Source organism: Colias eurytheme, chromosome 10 (assembly GCF_061535395.1).
Source record: "Colias eurytheme isolate Ceu_HAF_F1 chromosome 10, ilColEury1 Martin Lab GWU primary, whole genome shotgun sequence".
Lineage (NCBI taxonomy): Eukaryota > Metazoa > Arthropoda > Insecta > Lepidoptera > Pieridae > Colias > Colias eurytheme.
This window is the reverse complement of record NC_142989.1, coordinates 4,830,811-4,853,525: the sequence shown is the minus strand read 5'-3', so window position 1 is coordinate 4,853,525 and position 22,715 is coordinate 4,830,811. Positions and strand designations below refer to the sequence as shown.

Below are 22,715 nucleotides of genomic sequence, written 5' to 3'. Positions count from 1 at the left end.
AAAATTTGTAAACTTAATATTTTTATGATATTATAAAAAATTATGCTATGTTTATTCTAAGTTCGCAGTAACAACATTCAACATAGAAACGAAACAATGAATATGAGAAAGTACATATTTTGATTTCTTCGTTTGCAGTAACAGTATTGATATAAGGCTTGGATACAAACCTACTATTGATTCGGTATTTGATAGTACAATATTGCATGTTCAAAGTCAAACGTTAAAAATCTTCTTTCTTCTTCTTTTTCAGCCCGGTTTAACCCAAAGTTGGGTATAGGCCTCTTCATGTGCACGCCATTCCTTTCTGTTGGTCGCCACTCGCATCCACTTCCTTCCCAAGATCTTCACTATGTCGTCAGCCCATCTAGTAGGCTGACGGCCAACTTTTCTTTGTCCGGTCCAAGGACGCCATTCTAGGATTTTGTTGGTCCACCTGTTGTCACTTAATCTGCAGATATGTCCCGCCCACCTCCATTTCTGCCGAGACACTTTGAGTGCTATGTCTATAACTCCAGTTTTCTTCCTTATTGTCGTATTTGGAACTCTGTCTATCAATGAAATCCCGAGAATAGCGCGTTCCATCGACCTTTGCGCTACTTGGAGTTTATTCACTAGGTGTTTGGTTAGTGTCCAGGTTTCAGAGGCGTACGTCATTACTGGAAGAATACATTGCTCAAACGTTCGCCTCTTCAGGAAGGTTGGTATTTGTTTGTCTTTGAATACATCTGATAGTTTGCCAAACGCTGCCCAGCCAAGTTGAATGCGGCGGTCTACTTCCCTCGTTTGTGCATTCCTATCCAGCGTAACCATTTGACCCAAATAAACATACTCCTCTACTCTGTCGATGTTCTGACCATGTATTGTGATCGCAGGTGTAATGTTTTTGCTGTTACACATAAATTTAGTTTTGAGCATGTTCATTCTTAATCCAATAGCTAGTGAGGCATCATGTAGTTCTTCGAGCATAACTTTTATATCGTCCGGGGTTTTAGCAAACAGAACGAGGTCGTCAGCAAATCTCAAATGCGACAACATTGACCCGTTGATGCTAACGCCTTTTTCAGACCACTCCAACAGTTTAAAAACGTCTTCTAGAGCAGCTGTAAATAGCTTGGGAGAAATTGTATCGCCTTGTCTTACACCGCGACCAACTGGTATTCGGCGAGATACTTCGTGCAGCTTTACTTGGAGGGTTGCACCTTTATAAATCTCCTTGAGAACTTCCACATATCTTGTGTCTACCATGCATCTTTGCAGTGAATGAAACACAGCCCAGTGTTCTATAGTGTCGAACGCTTTTTCATAATCTACGAAAGCAACACATAGATCCTGATTGTACTCCACACACTTTTCAATCAACTGCCGCACTACAAATATGTGGTCGATAGTGGAGAAACCACGACGGAAACCTGCCTGTTCTATTGGCTGTGCAGTATCAAGTTTGTTGGCTAGACGGTTCGTCAGAACTTTAGTAAATAGCTTGTAGGTATGGAGCAATATGGATATTGGCCTATAATTATTGAGTTGGGTTTTTTCCCCTTTCTTATATATAAGCGTAACCAATGCGTTTTTCCAAGGTTTCGGTGTAATACCTTCCATTAAAACCTGATTGAAAAGCCTTTGAAGTTCTAGCAAAGCCGTTTTGCCTCCTAACTTTAAAAGTTCCACAGGTACACCATCTTCACCTGGAGCCTTTTCATTTTTCATACTTTTAAGCGCCGATTTAATCTCATACAAGCTTATGTCTGGTAGATCTTCTGTAAAGTGACGTATCAGTTTAGCGCGTGGGCATTGAAGCTTCAGTGGCTCCACTGTTCTGGAGGTGTACAGTAGGGTGGAGTGATAATGTATGAAAGAAATTTTTTTTTGCTTTTTTCAAACGGCATAGCGACAGAAAGGTGCCTTTTAATGAGTGAATTCAGCATACAAAATATTGTTTACCTGTCTTGATGTTTTGAGGTGCCCCAACCCAATTGAAAATTAGAAAAATATGATTTTTTCGCAAACTTTGATTTATTTTTTTAATCACAGTATTTTTATGGCCGTCAAGTCTATTATATAACAAACTTCTTTGTGATACACTAAATAATAGCCTGATTAGTTGTTTTAACGTATTTCATTAATGAAAATGATATTATAGAGGAATGAAAATATCAGAAATAAGTAATTATTTAGTACTAGCTGCGCTCGCGGTTGCCTCACGCTTTCACCCGCGTGGCTCCGCTCCTGTTAATCTAAGCGAAATGATATGTAACCTATAGCCTTCCTCGATAAATGGGCTATCTAACACCGAAAGAACTTTTCAAATCGGACTAGTAGTTCTTGAGATTAACGCGTTCAAACAAACAATATCTTCAGCTTTATAATATTAGTATAGATTATAATATTAGTATAGATAACGCTGTTTTTTTTCAAAATTAGGCATTAGCAGTCGTGATACTGATGCTCTTGCCATTATAAAATCATTTTGTTTACTTTTTCAGCAAACTGCACTTGAAGCTTATGTCACCAATTTGATAATATGCTTTACGGCCTGGGCAAGGCATAGAAAATCTTTGATATTCTGAAACGTAGTCAAACCGCTTTTCACGATGTCTTTTAAGGTTTCTTCAGATAAATTAGAAGTCAGAGGCTCAGTTTTCTTACATTCTTGCCACATAGTTAAGTCGGTATAATCTTTTGAGCAAGTACAAGAGAGTTAAAAAAAATGGCATTTGCAACTTCAAATATCAAATAATCTTTGGTACTGAGTGACAAAATACTTCAGTTATCTTTTCTTGTTATTTTTTGTTAGTTTGTCGGTCTTGATAAGGTTTTAATAAGCGTCTATATTCATCGAATATGGTGTGTCGAATAAGTTGTAGTACTCTATTAAAGCTAATAGTGGGAAGCGATGCTTTTCGCCACACATCAAACATTTCCGTAGCTAATCTTTCGGATAAATCATGAATTTTTTTATTTTATCAGGTTTAAATTCATATCTAATAAATAAGTAATAGTTTCTTAGCATCAGTACAAGTTGGTAATTGAGACACTGGGTACTTCTCTGGCAAACAAAATACAGGACAACATGTCGTTTGTCGTATTTTGACTTGCAACACTTTACTGTAACAAAGCGAAATTATAGATAGAACTCACATCAAAAATATTAAATTATGATCTTAATTGTATTTACGTGTAAAATGTAATTAAGAAATATTACTAACATTAGTGTTATTTCCTTAACGGCACTGTTTAAAATCAACGTTTCCTACAATAAGAGTCGGCGCAAACGGGCCACCGACCAGAGCCACTGGTAGCCAGCGATAGCCACTTTTTTATATATTGAAATATTATGTATTCTGTGTCTTCCTGTTGGCAACCAACGAGATAACACAGAATCTGATTTAGCGTTAATTTGTCAAAATTAAACTTTACTGATTTTCGACTAAATTTTTTGAATTTCTGAAACTTCATGATGTTGGGGGCACCTCTAAATGTATCATCTGCAAAGTATAATTTTGCATGTGTATTTATGAGCAATTATGACATCTTTTTACAGGTATGCCGAAACGAAAATGAAAAAAAATATTTTTCACTCCACCCTAGTGTACAGTTTTTCGTAGAATTGTTCTACCACATGCATAATTTCATCGAGGTCATTTGTTTCTCTTCCGTTAGCATCTTTGATTCTGTGTATTTGTTTATTACCCTCTACCAATTTCGTTAAAACGTTAAAAATGGTTTTCCGTAAATGTTAAATCAGTGCGAACCCAGTAACATAACTATATAACTTTCCCAAAACACAGAATAACAATATGAATGATACAACACAACAAACTTGTCATAAGCTGTGGGATATTTAAAATCGAATTTTACGTGAAGGCGCAAATGTCGAACACATTGTATATTTAATTGAGGTCACATGTGTTAAATTATAACCTAACTGAAAAAATGGATAAATATTTCACTTTAAAAAGCATTTTAAAGCTATTTTTAGTAGTATGATCAGTCTGTTCAAATAAATTGTTAATTATTTCTTAGAACATAAGGTGCAAATTTGAATGTTGACAATATTTTATAACATGTACAATAGACCTCAAATAATGCAACTTTTGTTTGTTTTGTTTCTTTCGTTTTTTTATACTCGTCAATTGATCAAACGATTCTTAATTAAAAATCAATTTACGTTTCCATACTCAATATTGGATTAACGATCCAAGTTATTATGATTTTTAGTAGAAATTAAAAATTTAAAAGGCTCTTTATTTATTAAACGATTTGTCAACCGTGTCTATCTAATGTTGGCATTCTAGCAAAGGCATGGTGTTCAAAACGCCCAGATACTGGTTACCTATTAAAGAATATTTCAAGTTTTTTAACAAAATATTTCCTAAACACAATTTTCATATTACGGCCACATAAAGAATCTAAGGAATGACATTGTAAATTTCGTGAAAAACTCCCAACAAGGTAGTAACATTGATTGTTATTTAAAGATGCGACGTAATAAATTTATTTGCAGTATGAATAACACCTGTTCCGGTCCATTATAGAATGACAATGACTGAATTGTGAAGTGACACAATAAAATATTCGTTCTATAACTGAATTATTAATGACATACGAAAGCAATAATTAGATGTAGCATTAATCTTTTTGAACACGAGTATTTATTAGAGTTTTATATTATACATACATTATTATGTATTTAATTCATAGAACAATCTAGATTGAAGCAAACACCTGTGCAAAATTGTATATCAATTTTGGCACGTGGTCCATTAAATTTCTATTGTACAATTGTCTCTACTATGCATAATTGTTAATATCATTTATAGGACGCAATATTTATCGTGATAAATGCAATAAAAATAAGCAAGTAATTCTAAATTCAAGTTCAAAAAAGCCAAATCGTGTCATTGAAGCATTTTCTTAAAACACCAAAGCGTTTGTGTCATTTCTAATTCTGTAGAGTAACACAGAGTGTAACACCGAAACAATGTATTCATAACTGAATTAAACGAAATTTAAAAACAACGAACTGAGTTAGGCTTTTGCAACCTCATATGATTTCCATACCATCATATCACATGCAAGTAACAACATTATAATAAACACATAATAATTTGTGTAACGAATATATATAATTTAGTTAGGGCCGATTTTTCAATGCTTGGATAAAACTTATCCGTCCAATAAAGTATTACACGATAATATTAGAATGTCACGTAAACTGTCAAATACGGGCAATTAGAATACGTTTTTAAAATGGTAGTTTTATACATTATTCGACGAATAAGTTTTAACCAAGGATTGAAAAATCAGTCCTTAGACGAGTGAAAATCCTTGCGTTTGTTGAATTGCTTGGAGGAGATAGTATTTAAGGCGTTCCTTTGTCTTGTAGCGAGGTAAGTCCAAGAGGTTGAAACACGTGTGAGCCACGGGGAAAAAACGGTCGTCGGCCACCGGTTGAATCCTTATCTGCAATTAATATGAAACTTAATATTTAAACGCATAACACAAAAATACTTTAATTTTTTAAGACACTAAATATTATGATTAGGTACTAAAAGTCTACATAACACTATATTACGTTGCTATAGGCAATGAACTGATATTTTGCCGTAATAACAAAAAACTATTCGCATCAACGAGATACTTCCGTACAAATAATTGACGTCACATCTAAATATAGTACTACCATGGACTAATAGAATCTAAAGAGGACTGATGATTGTCATACTAGAGATCGTACCCCGTAATTTCAGCTTATTGCTAGATGGCGCTCTCATTTGAGCTTATTATTTAATTTGCAGTTTTAAAAGCGCCACCTAGTGACCAATTTTAGAACTAAGGAAACAGCAAACTATCGATTTTCAATTATTACATCTAGAGGGCGTTGTTTTAAAAACTCCGGTGTTTTTGAATTATTATTTTAGTTTTTAGGGAGCATCTAAGGAAGTGAGTACCTCTATTACGATTTCGACACCCACTACAAACATTCGACATAGTGATCAGAGTAGTGTATATAATATAATTATATTATATATATTCTTTATTTTCTGTTAAAAAAATGTCTATATCTTTTTTCTTCTTAAGTATTCCCTTGTAAACAGTATTATTTATATGACCATAAAATACGGGAAAAGAAAAAAAAATGTGGATGTACAGCGATGATTTGAACCAGCATCTATCGATTTTAAAGTACGAGACTCAGTCAACACAGCTACAGGCACTTATACGTCTTACATTGAAAAATATGCTCTAATTGTTCGAGTATTTCTTTGATAAATACAGTTCATAGCAACGCGGTGGTGGAGCATCTTAAGGAAGTGAGTACCTTTTAAGATTTCGACACCCACTACAAACATTCAACATAGTGATCAGAGTAGTGTATATAATATATATTCTTTATTTTCTGTTAAAAAAAATGTCTTTTCTTTTTTCTTCTTAAGTATTCTCTTGTAAACAGTATTATTTATATGACCCTTAAAATACGGGAAAAGAAAAAAAAATGTGGATGAACAGCGATGATTTGAACCAGCATCTATCGATTTTAAAGTACGAGACTCAGTCAACACAGCTACCGGCACTTATACGTCTTACATTGAAAGGAGATTGCCCAAGTGACTATGGCACTTGGTATCGCAATCAAACTTATTGTGTCAAGATGAAATATAGCTCAATTTAAAGCTTGATGTTAGTACTTTTAGAAACGATTAAAGTTTTTATGTAAATAAGCCGCAGTTCACGACAATAAAAATAAAACAATAGTTTTATTCAACGCTTCAAAAAAATACTTTATCGAGTTTATACTAACGATGAACGTTAAGTTTTACATTTATTACATAGGTAATATTTTAATTTACAAGACAAATGTGAAAAGTAAATCGTAATAAACATTATAATTCAAAATAAATAACGTCGAACAATGCGTCGAACACATTCATTCAACTATGACATACTCAGATGACATATGACGCAGGACGCTTGCAAGAGAGATAGATATAATGTGTCAAAACAGAAACTTTTACTTTTATTTCTATTTATTCGGTATAATTACGACTTAATAGTGATAAATATGATCATTATAAATACAAATAGGAATTAACAATATCACGAACACGTGACACAACTAGTATTTTACCGATTCCATACGTGGTCATACATGTTTCAAAAGAATAACTTTTACTATTATTTCAATTTATCCGGTATAATTAAGACTTAATATTGATACATATGATCATTATAAATACAAATAGGAATTAACAATATCACGAATACGTGGCACAACTAAAATTTTACCGATACCACCCGTGGTCATTCTCCTTTATGCTCTAATTGTTCGAGTATTTCTTTGATAAATACAGTTCATAGCAACGCGGTGGTGGAGCATCATAGAGTAACTTATATAGGATTGTGGAGCATCTTAAGGAAGAGAGTACCTTTAATAAGATTTCGACACCCACTACAAACATTCGACATAGTGATCAGAGTAGTGTATATCTTTATAATATAAAAATGAATCCCAAAATGTGTTGGTAAGCGCATAACTTGAGAACGGATTAACCGATTTCGTTAATTCTTTTTTTATAATATTCCTTGAAGTTCGAGGATGGTTCTTATGTAGAGAAAACGTGAATATGTACCACGGGCGAAGCCGGGGCGGACTGCTAGTCTTCTTATATATAAAAATGAATCGCAAAATGTGTTGGTAAGCGCATAACTCGAGAACGGCTGAACCGATTTCGATAATTCTTTTTTTATTATATTTCTTGAAGTACGAGGATGGTTTTTATGTAGAGAAAACGTAAATATGTACCACGGGCGAAGCCGGGGCGGACCGCTAGTAATATATATTATTTAAATTCTTTATTTTCTGTTAAAAAAATGTCTATATCTTTTTTCTTCTTAATTATTCCCTTGTAAAAAGTATTATTTATATGACCATAAAATACGGGAAAAAAAAAAAAAAAGATGTACGGCAATGATTTGAACCAGCATCTATCGGTGTTTAAGTACGAGACTCATCAATACAGCTACGGGCACCTATACATCTTACGTTGAAATTTATGTTCTAATTGTTCGAGTAATTCTTTGACAAAAACAGTTCATAGCAACGTGGTCCATGGTCTTAGATCATTAAGTAATGGATGGAGTACGCTGGCAAATGTTCTAACTAAACTTTCTGCTGATTTTGGTGCGGGGAAGGTAACTCACACTATTGAAACACAATCACACATTCACAAAAATAATTTGTGTCACGAAAGTCGTAAAAATTTATGACCTTTTAAGCGACGAGTTTTTAAATTCAACTCTATCCCTAAGTTCATAAAGATTACATTTGTATTTCATTCCAAGTTGTCTCGTGGGGAGTGCGGTTCAATATCGCGTTCTAAATTCAACTTTATAACTTAGATCATAAAGATTAAATTTGTATTTCTTTAATGCCTCAGCCCCCGGAATCACAGACACAATAGAAAATCTATTGTGTCGTGGCCCGTGGGCCGTGGTCCGATCGGGCCGCTCGGTGGTCAAGGGGCTAAAAGATAGACTCGTAAGGAATGCGGTTCATTATCGGGTTTTAAATTCAACTTTATCTCTTAGTTCATAAAGATTAAATTTGTATATTTTCTTTCCATGATAGTCTCGTGGGGCCGCATCAATGATCGAGTAAACGACTCGATTATTTGTCTTGATCATATCGCTAAACGATACATCGACGATTATTAGAAATTGCATTTAATTAGAAATGTACTTACGTTAAAAAAATATACACAAATGAAAGGTTATTCCATCTTTTTTAATATTCGACATGTTTGAATTGCTTCTGCAAGGCTTGACAGTGCAAAACGGCATTTTTAGCGGAGCACTCGCAGACGTCCTTTCGATGTTTTAGCCTAGGAAAACGCAGAGTGTTTGTAATCGATTACGCAAGTAGTTTTTATGAAAGCATAAGATTTTTCGATTCGAATAATCTTATACCTCGACAAAAGGGGAAACACCTGCGAGTGTTATCGATTACTTAATGATCTAAGTCCATGGTGGTCACGAAGTCACTCTCGAACAGCGATGAACGAAGTGACAAAAATAGGCGGTCCATCCTAAGGAGCGCTGGTGCAGTGAACTCCCATAAATAATTATAATAAAGTTGTGCTCATTCATTTAACAATTAATATATCTTTAATTTTAAATTAAATTTATCGTATACCTAAACTCCAATACGAATATCAAATGCCTAAATACGGAATCCAATAAGAGGTTAAGAGAAATTTTCAGTCCTTCGCGAAACAAAAGATCACGTAAACATAGCGCAATCCATTTTATAGATCATCTTCATACTTGATAAGTAGTATTATTTTTTTATATTTTTATTGAAATTGATTCCAGAAGATAACTTTAAAAATTCATTTTGTTACTTTTATTAGTGATCCATTGAAATGTTACATTTTTTAGCCCTAACCTTGCATTTTTTAGAGGACGCAATTTTGTTTTTTTGATGTGTAGGGGGGGTCAGTGTGAAGCTAAAACCAAGTTTGTGGGGTCGCCACCCTTGTCCCACGGCCGCCATCTTGAAAATAGCGGTTGAAATGGTATTTACGATATATCTCTTAAACTATTTAACTGATAAAAAATATCGTTAACATTATTTGTTGCTAATCGAAATATTCCAATTATTTGTAACTAGCGGTCCGCCCCGGCTTCGCCCGTGGTACATATTTACGTTTTCTCTACATAAAAACCATCCTCGTACTTCAAGGAATATAATAAAAAAAGAATTATCGAAATCGGTTCAGCCGTTCTCGAGTTATGCGCTTACCAACACATTTTGCGATTCATTTTTATATACATAAAGATTTAAGATATTACTTTGTTCTCATGCTTTGAGTTAAAATTGTACCGTAAAATAGCGTTTTTTGTTAAAAATCTGTAATAGCACCCTTATTGTGGTGCTTTTTTTTTGTAATGAATTTACTACGCTACTGTATTTTCTTTGTTTTAGACTTTAGTTCAATACTTAATTAAACACCCATACAATTTTGTCACGAGTCGCCTCTGGTCAAACTAACCGTTATTAGTGTTACGTTTACTCAAAATACAAAAATGAAGAAAGTATTATTTTACGCTTATTAAATCTTTAAAACTTAAACAAAATGATGTGGAGGTAGGGAGGTGGATTTCCTCAATCGAAAAAGGGAGAGACTAGTCTACTCAACCGGCCGGCCGTAAAGGCCCCGATTATTGATGGCGGAAAGTTGTATATATGCTCTGTAACGAAAACATTTCGCTTGCGCGATTCAGAGCAAAAAATAACATTTAAATAAAAATATTTTTTTGCGTATTATATTTTACGTATTATATTTTACGTTATAGTTTACGTTTTTTGCGTATTATATTTTACGTCAAGATACTATTTGGCACATTGATTTTTTTTGTAGCGACATCTCTTAGCTTCATTAAACCGACTTAATGCTCTAAGGCGACATCTAGTTCTTAAACGTATAAAAAAGCTTATAAAAATGCCAAATGCTACTGTGAGTGACATCTATCGACAAAATTGGGAACTGAGAAACGAGTTACGTTTTTTACTATGGCGATTGTAAGTCTTCTTGAGTGTATTAGTCTATGGTACTACTATAATTAGAATCATAGCATGTACCCGCTTCCGTCATTAAAATTGTATTATATTGTTTTTATTTATTTCGGAACAATATTTTTCAATAGGTGAATCCCTAAAAGCTCTCGAGTAGAAGAGAATAGGGTAATTAATAAAAATTTTAAAGGACCTTTGCAATGTTACTATTATTAACAGAGTCAATATTTAAAAAAATAATCAACTTACTTTTACATCTCTCATGCCTTGTATGGGCACACGGTCGCTTCCCGTTAGAAATAGTAAGAACTTTTTCTTATCTTCAATAGATAACTCATGAAAGACTTCCCAAAACCATCTGCAAAATAAACTTTGTTTTACGATCGACTAAAATAACAGTAATTAACATATTGAAAATAAAAGCACTGTTATTTGAATACCATATTCAATAGAAAAGTACACAAACCAATGTTATAACATGATTGAGTTAAGCTTTTTAAAAGTTTAATAAAGACGCAAACTTATAATTTGATAACTATGTACCTATTTACTCATATTAATGTTACACCATAAGATTTTAACGGATTTGTAATATGTACTATAAAACAGAGTTCTATTGCATGTATTTCCGACATACCTAACTTGTGGATCAGTCTCCGTATAACCGTTCTTATACTCGCAGTTAGTCTCAAATATGTCCCAATCATATTCCTCATTACCAATAACCACTGACATTAGCTCGTGGGATCTAAATAATTTTATTATCCTACCGCCGCACACCTGGAAAAGAAAATTCATATAAATATAGTGTATATTTTAATGTAATATTTTATATTCAGGATATGTTTTCAGCGATGTTCAAAGATTCGCGCGAAGAGTTTGAAAGATAAACATCTAAATTAAAAAGTTTAATTTTTCAATATAATCGTTCGGTAAAATCTATTTACTGAATAAAATACTCACTTTCTGGAAACCCTGATTAAATGCTTTGAACTGATTGTCTACAGATTTATTGAGCAAAAAGTCAACATATAGATCGACGTACTCCGCCTTGTTCTCGTGAGTGACGGGCAAATTTTCACCATTCTCTTTGAGTGGATGAACTTGAATTTGATCAAAGACTACAGTATTTACTGCGAAGCATAGGCTGAATACCTGTAATTAAGAGAAATGTTTTAATATTCCATGTTTAATTTCATTGTTTACAATTAACATTATCAAAATATTGATATCGTAACATAAAAACAACGATATAATAAACATTGAAGTACTATAAACAACTTACGTACGATTAACAATACCAATTAAGTTCGTCAAAAAATATTCAAGTGGCGTTGCATTAAACATTTATTGAATGCAACGCCACTTGAATATTATTTTATCATATCATATTATTCAATACGAGAGATAAATAAATATAACACTTAAAAATAAATATAAACAGGACTTAAAAAAGGGGAATAAAATTAATTAAAACAAAATAAACAAAACTCACGTCTTCAACATCCTCATCAGGATAGTCTAAGAGATGCTTAAGGCTATTCGCTAACGTGGGATACAAATCCGATAGATCGTCCAACATCACAGACTCTCCCAGCAACTTTTTGTACAACACGAGAGGGAATGGCACGTATATTATTATCGAATTGTATATAGCTAGGCCATATATTGCACCTGTAAATGAAACAGTCTTATGATTACTATTTTTTACTGATTTACTTAAATATCCATGCAAAGTATTTATTCGAACTCAAACTTTTTATTCGTAGAGAAATCTTTGGTGAGTGTTTACAGATTTTTTTTAACTAGCATAGACATGCTGCAATTCAATAAAATTATTGGATTTAAATACTGTTTGTTCAAGCTTTTGAATTAATTAGGACAATCGCAATATCATAATATGTTTAATTCATTTAAACAACGCGAAGCGTGTGGGTTTGTTCTACTCGCGAAAGATCGCGTTGTGTCAAGTTCACAATATAAAATTGTTGGAATACTCGAAATTAGATAAGAAAGTCATTAAAAAATTCACATTATTAAAACTAGAAACTTCAATTGTAACTACAGTCTGGTTTTTAACTTATTAATTTTCTTTTTATAAATTTGAACAAATAGGTACTCGCCAATTAAATAATACATAACATCATCTTCAAACGGATTGTTCGAGAACCAAATCATATTAGTTTCTTCCGACTGTTTGAACATTCCGTACACAGGATCGAATATTTCCTTGAGCAATAACAAAAAGAACTCTTTCTTCACACCACCACCGTCTTCCGCCTCCTCGCCCACGAATTCTACCTAAAACATGCGTATTCTACAGTTTTTTGGAGCTTATATATAAGAAAAATTGGTAAATTGATAATTAAAACAAAAAATGTTGTGTGGTTTTATGAAACCGCGGTAAAAGTGAAACTGTTCGAACGGTTCCGAACACTGCTTTGTGTAGCGCATGTCGGTCGGCGACGGTCGGCTGCCGAGTAGGTATACCTACTCGGCAGCCGCGATACACGCGACATGCGCTACACAGGCCAAAAAGTTTGAGACGATGTAATAAAAGTTTCACTTTAAAAAGAAGTTACCACCAATAGGTACAAAGTGGTGGTGATCAGATTTCAAAAGTAGTAAGAATGATACATAGACACATTTCCGTATTTTTGTACATATTGTGTTGCAATATTATATCCAATTAGCATGTGAGTAGGGACAAAGGGGTTATCAAATAGTGAATTCTATCCACAGGGAATCGCTATCAAATATCAAACCAACTTACTCTAAGCGGTTTCTTCAGTTGTGAACTATCATGGTTGCTAATTTGTAGCATCGTATCGCGCACAATATGGTTCCTAGATACCGTCAGATTGAGGAACTGATCTCTTTGGTACGGATAAGTAGGGTCCATGAACAGCCGTGTGAACATTTGTGTAGCCGCTCTTGTGATCGCCATTTGCATTTGCAATTGCTGGTCTATCTTTAGAAGTAAGGATTTGCATTGCACGTCGAAGAGGAACGCGTAGTTGCAGAGGTGTGGTTGTAAAGACTAGAAGGGAAATTATTATTTTATTCAATATAAGATAAAACAATTGAAAAATTCGACAAAATTTTAACAAATTGCAGGATTAGTGACATAAAAAGATATAATATTGTAATGTAGCTCAATACTCGTGTGAATAGAATTAACTGAAAAGTTAAAAGAATTGCCATCGTTTAATTTTAATACTGCCCATTGAACCAAAATTTTGTACAAAAACAAATATAATTTTAAATCAGAAAAATGCTTTATTTAAATTAATTGAGTAGTATTCTTGTATCAAACCACAGTCAGATACATATATAATACAAAAAACTTAAAATAAACTTACATCTTGGTCAGAGAGCCAGTTAATATAATCCGTCGCTATATCCACATATGAACAGAGATCTTCCACATAGAAACATTCAGCTGGTATTTTCGGTTTCTTGGGATTCGTGAAGTTTATCTTATTTAGTGTGGAGAGAGTATTTAGTATTTGAACGATGCTATGTGTGAAGTATATTTTCTGAAAAATAAAAATAATCATAATTTAATAAACGTAAAAGATTTTAATTTACTTAGAAAATATGTATAACTAAGTTTCGAACTTCACATTTTAAAAACTTTATCGTGTGACGGGATTTCCTAACATCTTTCGCCTTTCCTGAGCGATTTTGAATATGCAAGATTCTAAGTCATGTCTATAGTCGAATCTCCCTCAATTAGTTTTGGTTCTAGATGTAACATTTACACTCTAAGACACTACATAAATTCACTTTATTAAATAAAATAAAATAACCTACTAAAATGCATTGTACATACATTACACAAAAAAGTTGTGTGGTTTTATGAAACCACGGTAAAAGTGAAACTTAGGCACAAAATTATCGTATTTGTACGATAATTATTATCGTACGGTATATTACATGCATTCATTTTATAAAATTAAACAAAATAACACACTAACCTTATTAGCCCTAACCGCTGGTTGCATAAGCTCATACACAATGACACTTTTGAATATGTCCACCAACATTTCAAAATACTCGCCCGTTTGCGCCTCCCACCACAGATGCACTATACGTTGAGGGTGAACCAGTAACTTGTTGAATGCTTCCGCGAACGGACCCTGGTTCATTAAATTGTATTAATTTGCTTGATTAGAACATTAGAACTTATATATATACATAACACTTAGAACATTATTATACCTGTGTTCTTATTATTTATTGAATTAAATTACTAATATCACAATAATAAATCACTATTTACAGTTTTAACTTTAAAAAGTGTAAACAGATTAACACATCAACATTTTTATAATATTAATTCACAATTACACATTAAAGTAATTGTTTACGACTGCAATTACTTTTAAAACAATGCTTTGGTAATGGATTTTTTTATTTCACAGATGCAGATTAACTAAAGAAAACTAAAAAATCTCACCTGTAATTCAGGATGTCTTCGCGGATTCCTCATTTCATGATACAAAGGCAATACGAGAAATACTCTCAGTGCTTCTGCATCAGGTGGGGATGTTTTCACTTTTTTTATTATATTTTCTGTTAAGTGACTAAATATCTGGAAAAAGTTATTTATACAGCTATTTTGCTAAATTAGTTTGGTCCGATAGAATAATAACTTATTGGACAAAAAAATAACCTCCTTTTTTTGAAGTACTTAAGTTAAATTTTTTTTTTTCACTTTATAATATTATAATTGAATAATATACTCACAAGTTCTTTAATAGAGGTATTTTCTAATCGACTTATAATATGAAAAGCCTCTTGTGCCTTCACGAGATCTACGCCAGGCATTTTAGTGTTACAACCAAAGTGCGCACTGTTTTGTAACAAGAATGAGCCGTTGATACACGCTAACGACCCGAACACTGTTTCCAAGTACGCCATTAGGTCCTATAATAAATAGAAATTATTTTGGAATTAATTAATAAATAACAAATTCTCTTAAAGTTTGGATCATTAGACAAGATACAAAATATTCAATGATAAAGTGTTAATTAGTAATAGAATACCTACGTCAATTAATAATTAACGATTTTATAAGCAAAACATTGCTATAAACGTCGAAATCAAGTGAACATCCAAATGATAATAACACAGATTCTTAACCCATCGTAAAAGTATTAATACTTAGGTATTAAAAATAGTACACAATACCATTCTTTGAACGAACATATTATATTTAAAAAATCTTACTTGATTTACAACATCATCGTCTTTGAAGACCTCACAAGCGGCTATTTTAGGTATATTTAGCGTCATAATTTGTCGCCTACTATCTGGTATCCTAGCGTCTGTGGGACTCGATTTATCACTGCACAGTACTAAGAAACTGTGGTCACCACCAGCAAACACCTTTATAGGCCCGCTCAGCATATCTGCTGAAAACTGAAAATAATATTAAATCGAATTTAAAAATTATATATCTTTCTACAACTAAAATCTTAGATGTATGTGCATTATCAATGATTACTACTCATTATTATTTATATGCTATGTGAAGTTTAAGTCAATCGAACCTTCATTTACATGCATTTTAAAATATTTGTCGGATCTAGTATAAGTATTATTCTACCTTGAGGGTATTTCTAAAATAAATACTGCGCAGAAGCAAAAGCGATATATATTTACATACAATTTAAATAATAATCATGAATGGAAAAAATATTTTTAAATTTATTCAAGCGTTTACTCGTATCTTTGAAGATGAAAAATAAAAACGACGAATATTTTAAAAAAGGAACTCAACATTAAGTTTGGAGGTTCCTGCGCCCTGTTTACCGAATGCAGTCGTACTCTCCAGCTTGGATTTCTTCTTTGGCTATGAAGTATAATTCATTTTAGTTTTATTAACTAAATAATTTCACGAATTATACAGAACACTTCATCTTCTGAACATTCCTTCCTAAAGCCACATTAATGTAGGTGCAAAAATAAAGTGTTATAAGCAACATAGTGTAGGATACAAACAGTGGAAATCAAGGTCTTCTAAAAACAAAAACATAAAATAAATATATGTAAATATTAACTAGAAAAATAGCAATCTACTTCACACTTACAAAATAACAATAACTATATTATTAAACAATATTATTCACCTTAGTCTGCTCAGCATTATCAGTCTGCATGGGATAGCAAAATGTTAATAGATTACTTTAGTAAGCCAAACGTTAAAAGATTGGTCTTTGATAGGGTATAGTTACATAACTTATTTTATATTTAAATATGATACTATCATGTACATTATTTAAATATGAATGAATTATTGAATACTTTATTAACATGACAATATGCAAGTACGAATTTTGTTATCAAACCAAGACCACCGTACAACTTGAACTAACATTATTGTTAAAGGAAATTAAATTAAAAAAGTATTACTAAAATAATGGTTAGCAAGATTTTTTATTTTCAAGATATACTTAAGTTTATTAAAATTTTCGTCTTGTTGGCTAGATTATAATAATTAGGTAACCTAATAATTACCAGAAGGTGCTATTTTAAAGTAGCAACCTTACAAAAAAAAAATACCCATCTTAATAAAATGCCATTTCAATATCATATTAATTATCGAAACATCACAATGAGAATATCCCATTATTACAAAACAGCCAAAACCATTCTCCGACATCTCTAATCATCAAAAGACTTGATTAAAAAAATTGGTTGCCTGTAATGTCGGTATACGGGCGAAAGTTTTACGTGAGAACGACTTTTTATGTCTGTCTCTCTCGCTCTTATGCGGGCTAACCATGCCCGAGTGGAAGGGACGCGTGCCTCTCACTCGCTCTCATTGTGAGCGCATAACGTGAGCGCAGCGTAACGCAGTTTCTTGAAGTGTCACCCGGCAAACCAATTTATAAGACGTTGTTACGTCAAAACTCACCGGCGACTCATCATTGGGCGTGAACGGCACCGGCGTGGGCACAAGCGCGAACGCCATGTGCGGGCAGCCGAGCTGGCCCCGCGCGCCGTACCCGCACGCCAGCACGCGCTCGCCCACGCGGCACAGCAGGTGCCGCCGCCCGCACGCGATCTGCGTCACCGTGCTGCCCATCAGCTCTACTATCTGTCGATTACAATATCCTATTTGTTACATTTATTTATTTACTAGCTTCCGCCCACGACTTTGTACGTGCATCCCCGTTTTTCCCTGTTCCCACAAGAATTTCGGGAAATCCTTTCTTAGCGGATGCCTACGTCCTAACATCTACCTGCATGCCAAATTTCAGCCCGATACGTCAAGTGGTGTGGGCTGTGCGTTGATAGATCACTATATCAGTCACCTTTGAGTTTTATATATATAGAAGTATAAATATGTATATAACATACCTTCCTAGGCACCAGTTCATCTTTCACTGCACCATGTCCTGTTTGTCCATATTCACCTGAACCGCATGTAAAGACACCGCCATCAAGAGTAAGGAAAGCAGTAAAATCTTCCCCACATGAAATATAACAAACCTAAAAGATTTGCCATGTTAAAAAATATGCTCTGATTGCAGTAATAATATAATTTTTTCTAACAAAATTTTGTGAAAGTATATTTTTAAAGTAATTATTGCTAAAAGTAGAAAAACAACATTAAATGTTGCTTACTTCTAGTAAAAGTCTTGATATTAAAGTTCTTTATAAATGGATGTATGGATGTTTGTTACTCTTTCACGCAAATTCTACTGAACCGATTACAATAAAATTTAGCACATATATAGAGGGTAACTTGGATTAACACATAGGATAGTTTTTATCCCGGAAATCCCACGGGAACGGGAACTATGTGGGTTTTCCTTTGAAAACGCGGGCGAAGCCGCGGGCGGAAATCTAATGTAACATAGTTACAATGATATAATCAAACTTTTAAATAGATTTCTATAATATTTAGGTTACAATAACTCCTAAATACCTTGACATTTCTCAAAACTTTTAAATGTGTGGGATAGCATCTATTATCTCTGTCTTGTAGTCCCAGTTGACCATGACTGTTTTTACCGAACCCAAACACAGCACCTGACCTGAAAAATATATTACATCATATTATATTTCAATTGCAATTATCCCTAATGCTTCAAGTAAAATTAATGCCTCATTTGACCTATCCCATGATAAGAATTATTTTATCTAAGATCAAATTTGAACAAAACATGTAAAGATCAGTTACTGATTACCTAAAAACATGGGGGAACAACAAAAGAATATCGAAAAAAGTTTGTATGTAATTGATATATATTTTTTATATACCTACTTTGATAAGACAAATGTGTGATTACTGCCGCAAGCCACCAGTGCGATGGGAACTCCAACTAATGATGCTATCTGTTGCGGTGTGGTTGTCTTACTTGACATTGTGCCCAACCCACACTGGCCAAAACTGTTTGCACCCCAAGCATATAATTCACCATCTAAAATAGTTTAATTACATGATATACATAAACATAAATTATTCATGAAGTAAATAGTCATTTTGATTATATGACTTGTGCACAATCTTCATAAAAATGTTGAAATATTGTGGATGAAATGTTTCATCAGTTTCAACAAATCTTATTATTTTTAGCACAAAATCTTGATAAGTTAAAAGAACAAGTGTTTAATTTTTATGTAACACCAACCATCAATGTTGAATAAGAATCTCTACAAGTGTTTAAAGCCCTCATGTATACAGGTCAATATTTCATAATTTGTGATTTTTCTTATTTATGAAGAGAAAATGTATTTAGGCATAGCTCAGTATGCAAAGTAGTATACATTCAATTGTGTGGATGATAAATATTAGTGAGCCTTCACACACAATCAGCTTTAACAATTACAGACACGCAAAGTTTTCAGTAGTTCAGCAAATTCTAAATAACAATAGCAAACTTTTATTAATGCATAATTAGCATTCATAATGTTTTGAAACTTGAATAACTTAAAGTAAATATTATGAGAACACTACATCTGATAGATGTGCATTTGATATACTTACTATTAGTCAATGCTACTGAATGGTAGAATCCACAAGCAATTTGAATCACATTTTTTGTGGCCAGAAATTTAATAATTTTTGGTTTATCCTGAGCGTGGCCACCAAGATTACTACCCAACTGGCCCATACTATCAGAACCCCAACTGAATGGCTGGCCCCATTCATCTATTGCCATGGAATGCTGCATGCCACATGCTATAGCTGACAAACTACATCCTTTAAATGTCTCTACAAGCGCTGAAAAGTATAAATATCAAAATTAGGGCCAGGTTCAAACATTCACCACTTTATAATATGATATATATAAATCTCGTGTCACAATGTTTGTCCTCAATGGACTCCTAAACCACTTAACCGATTATAATAAAATTCGCACACCATGTGCAGTTCGATCCCACTCGAGAGATAGGATAGTTTAAACATGTTGGTACCACTGGCGAAGCCGGGGCGAATAGAATTTGTATGCTTGTAACTGTTAAACTGTTAAAATTTGCACATAAAAAAAATTAATGATAAAACAAACAATATACAACAACCTGGATATTTCCCATCTTCCTCTTTAGCTTGTCGTCCTAATTGTCCAACATCATTATTACCACAGGAATACAAATGACCAACATTGGTTAAATACAAAGTATGAAATTCTCCTGCAGCTACATATTGGATATGATTACTTTCCTTCCATTTAGAAAATGTTGGTTTAATGACCTATTTTTAGTAAAAAATATTTTTTTTAAATAGTGAGTATGCCAGTACATAATAATATTTTTATACCTATAGTTTGTAAAATTATATTTTAATCTCAGTCTTACCAGGTCAAGATTATCAGAACCTTCAATGCACAATTCATGATGAGTAGCATTACCCCAACAAAACATTTTGTTACGAAGCGAGGGCAAGATGATTTTCAAATTTAAATAATAACAAGAGTACAATCTTTAATATAACCTATTGCGGTGTCCTGATTAGAAAATGTATACAAATAGCGACAATAGAAACCATTTACTGTTATTAATTCAGTTCCATTTTATTTATTACAATCAGGACATTTTTTTATGGAATTGCTGTTTTATTAAACTGTAGCTAAAAGTTTATCGAGAACAATCTTTTAAACTTGACATTGACATCTGACAATCTGTATTTGTAATCTGATTGACACCAGACATCTTATTTTTAAGTTGCCACGCAAGAAGTCCCATGGCCATTTTGCATATTAAAAAAAAATGTGTGCGTGTACTAGTGTACACACGTAAGAAGTGAAACTTCTTTATGACCTTATTTTTCAAAAAATAATTTACTGCAATTTTACAAAAATACGTCGAATCACGCGTGGTAGGGATAAGAAAAAGATGGCGCGTACCGGAAAAATGCTGAAAAATGTCACGCGTAACGAAAAAATGTTACACTAAATTTTTTCCAACCCCGATAAAGAAGTTTCACTTCAAAAAATATTAACACCCTAGAGTATATGTATCACAAACAGATATGTATGTTACGGCTATAGATTGCGAACAACGAAGTGGGAACAGTAGGCACAGCCCCCCATAGACAAGTGGCTTTCTATTAGCGTAAAGTTCAATAGAATCGATAAACGAATGTATGAGATTGACATAAGCTGGAGATACAACTCTGTCAACGAAAAATACAATATCACATTTCATCGTTGTCGATTGTTGTAGTGATGTGACTTGACGCTGCTCTCGATTGTTTACATATTTATTTACAGAACTTATCGATAGCTCGGCACGTAATATTGATACCTACCATCCCTATTAATTGTCGCACACACATCTCTATAATATCTAAAGCCACTATAGCAATCCACATCGTCCACATCACAGGTCCACATCATCATCTGCCTATGATGCGCACTAGGCAATTTGTACAATACACGCACTCTATACTACTGTAATATTATAGGTCTACCAGAATCTGATGGCATATTTATATTTTAAAAATAAAAGATTTTCATGTGGCAACTTTATTTGACAACTATCAAATTGGTTGTCAAATTATTGTGTTAGGGAGTATTCAGAGAGAAAGCTTGAAACTTATAAGCGCTTATCGGCGCTTGTCATGTTCATATATTTTCCTGCGCGGGTTGACAGCACTGACAGGAAAATATATGAACATGACAAGCGCCGATAAGCGCTTATAAGTTTCAAGCTTTCTTTCTGAATACGCCCTTAGTGATTAATTTTTAGGATTTTCTTGAAAATCTTCGAAATGTCGATAAAACCGCTGCGATCACAAGCAAGAGGTGTTGTTTACAATGTGTATAGAAAAACATTCGATGAAGAAGGGTCAAACACATCACAATTTTCAATTTTAAAGCGCGTGAAAGATTTTATTGCTAAGTTGGACTTACCCGTTTTGATACTTTAAATTAATAATGTTGTTTGTTGATTAAAATATAATTTTATGAAAACTTATTACAGGAGTTTCCATTCTTGGCTCTTTGTCAAGTCCAAGGTGTAGAAGTCAATTTTATAATGTGTTAATACTTACGAAAATAAACATGATTTTATTTTATAATTGTTTTATTTTATAAAAAATTATAAACAATCGTTAATTAATATAGTAAATAAGTTTTGATCTGCAATATCATTACATCCATATTGTCACATGCCATAATGATATACATATATTCAAATATAGGTATGTGTAAATACATAATATTATGTATTACCTTTAGAAAAGTAATATGTATATTATACATGTAATAAGTACCTCTAAGAAGTACCTACATAATATTACGTGGATATCTCATTATTAAATACAGTACTATCCACTTGTTTAATGTGACTAATGATATTGAGGACAAAATAAAAAATACGCAGTATCAAAATCGTTTTTTCCCTAGGGTTGCACACTCAAAATTTTGATTTCCCTAATTGCCATCAGATTCTGGTTTACCTATACTTATATACTCTAAGGTTACATAATAATTACTGTACTCTATATTTCGATGCTCTTGCGTAAAACATTTATCTCAAGATCCCTAAGTACATACTTTAATATATAATATTCTTTGTTGGTGATCTTTTCAAGTTCAAAATCAAAACAGTTTGATTTTCTATAAAATAATTGTAATCTAATCATTGCTTGCAAAGTTTCTAAGTGTTTTAAATA

The 22,715-nt window shown here is 33.0% G+C and overlaps 1 protein-coding gene across 3 annotated transcripts; it reads right to left on the bottom strand.

Moving 5' to 3' along the window:
- Window positions 1-4,970: 4,970 nt before the first annotated feature.
- Window positions 4,971-20,702, bottom strand: Herc4 (HECT and RLD domain containing E3 ubiquitin ligase 4). Of its 3 annotated transcripts, none has more exons than XM_090106313.1 (20): window positions 20,396-20,702; window positions 20,117-20,291; window positions 19,584-19,820; window positions 18,861-19,017; window positions 18,522-18,630; window positions 17,951-18,082; window positions 17,505-17,687; window positions 16,368-16,439; window positions 15,815-16,006; window positions 15,332-15,511; window positions 15,042-15,176; window positions 14,560-14,721; window positions 13,942-14,118; window positions 13,353-13,619; window positions 12,703-12,880; window positions 12,075-12,253; window positions 11,543-11,734; window positions 11,217-11,359; window positions 10,829-10,937; window positions 4,971-5,466 (listed from the first exon to the last, which is right to left on the bottom strand). In XM_090106313.1, exons 1-20 carry the CDS (start codon window positions 20,459-20,461, stop codon window positions 5,314-5,316), a joined length of 3,198 nt encoding a protein of 1,065 aa, XP_089962439.1. In that variant the 5' UTR covers window positions 20,462-20,702; the 3' UTR covers window positions 4,971-5,313. The 3 variants fall into 3 exon arrangements, with proteins under 3 accessions (XP_089962439.1, XP_089962440.1, XP_089962441.1); XM_090106314.1 differs by having other exon boundaries at window positions 20,120-20,291; XM_090106315.1 differs by lacking the exon at window positions 16,368-16,439.
- Window positions 20,703-22,715: the final 2,013 nt, after the last annotated feature.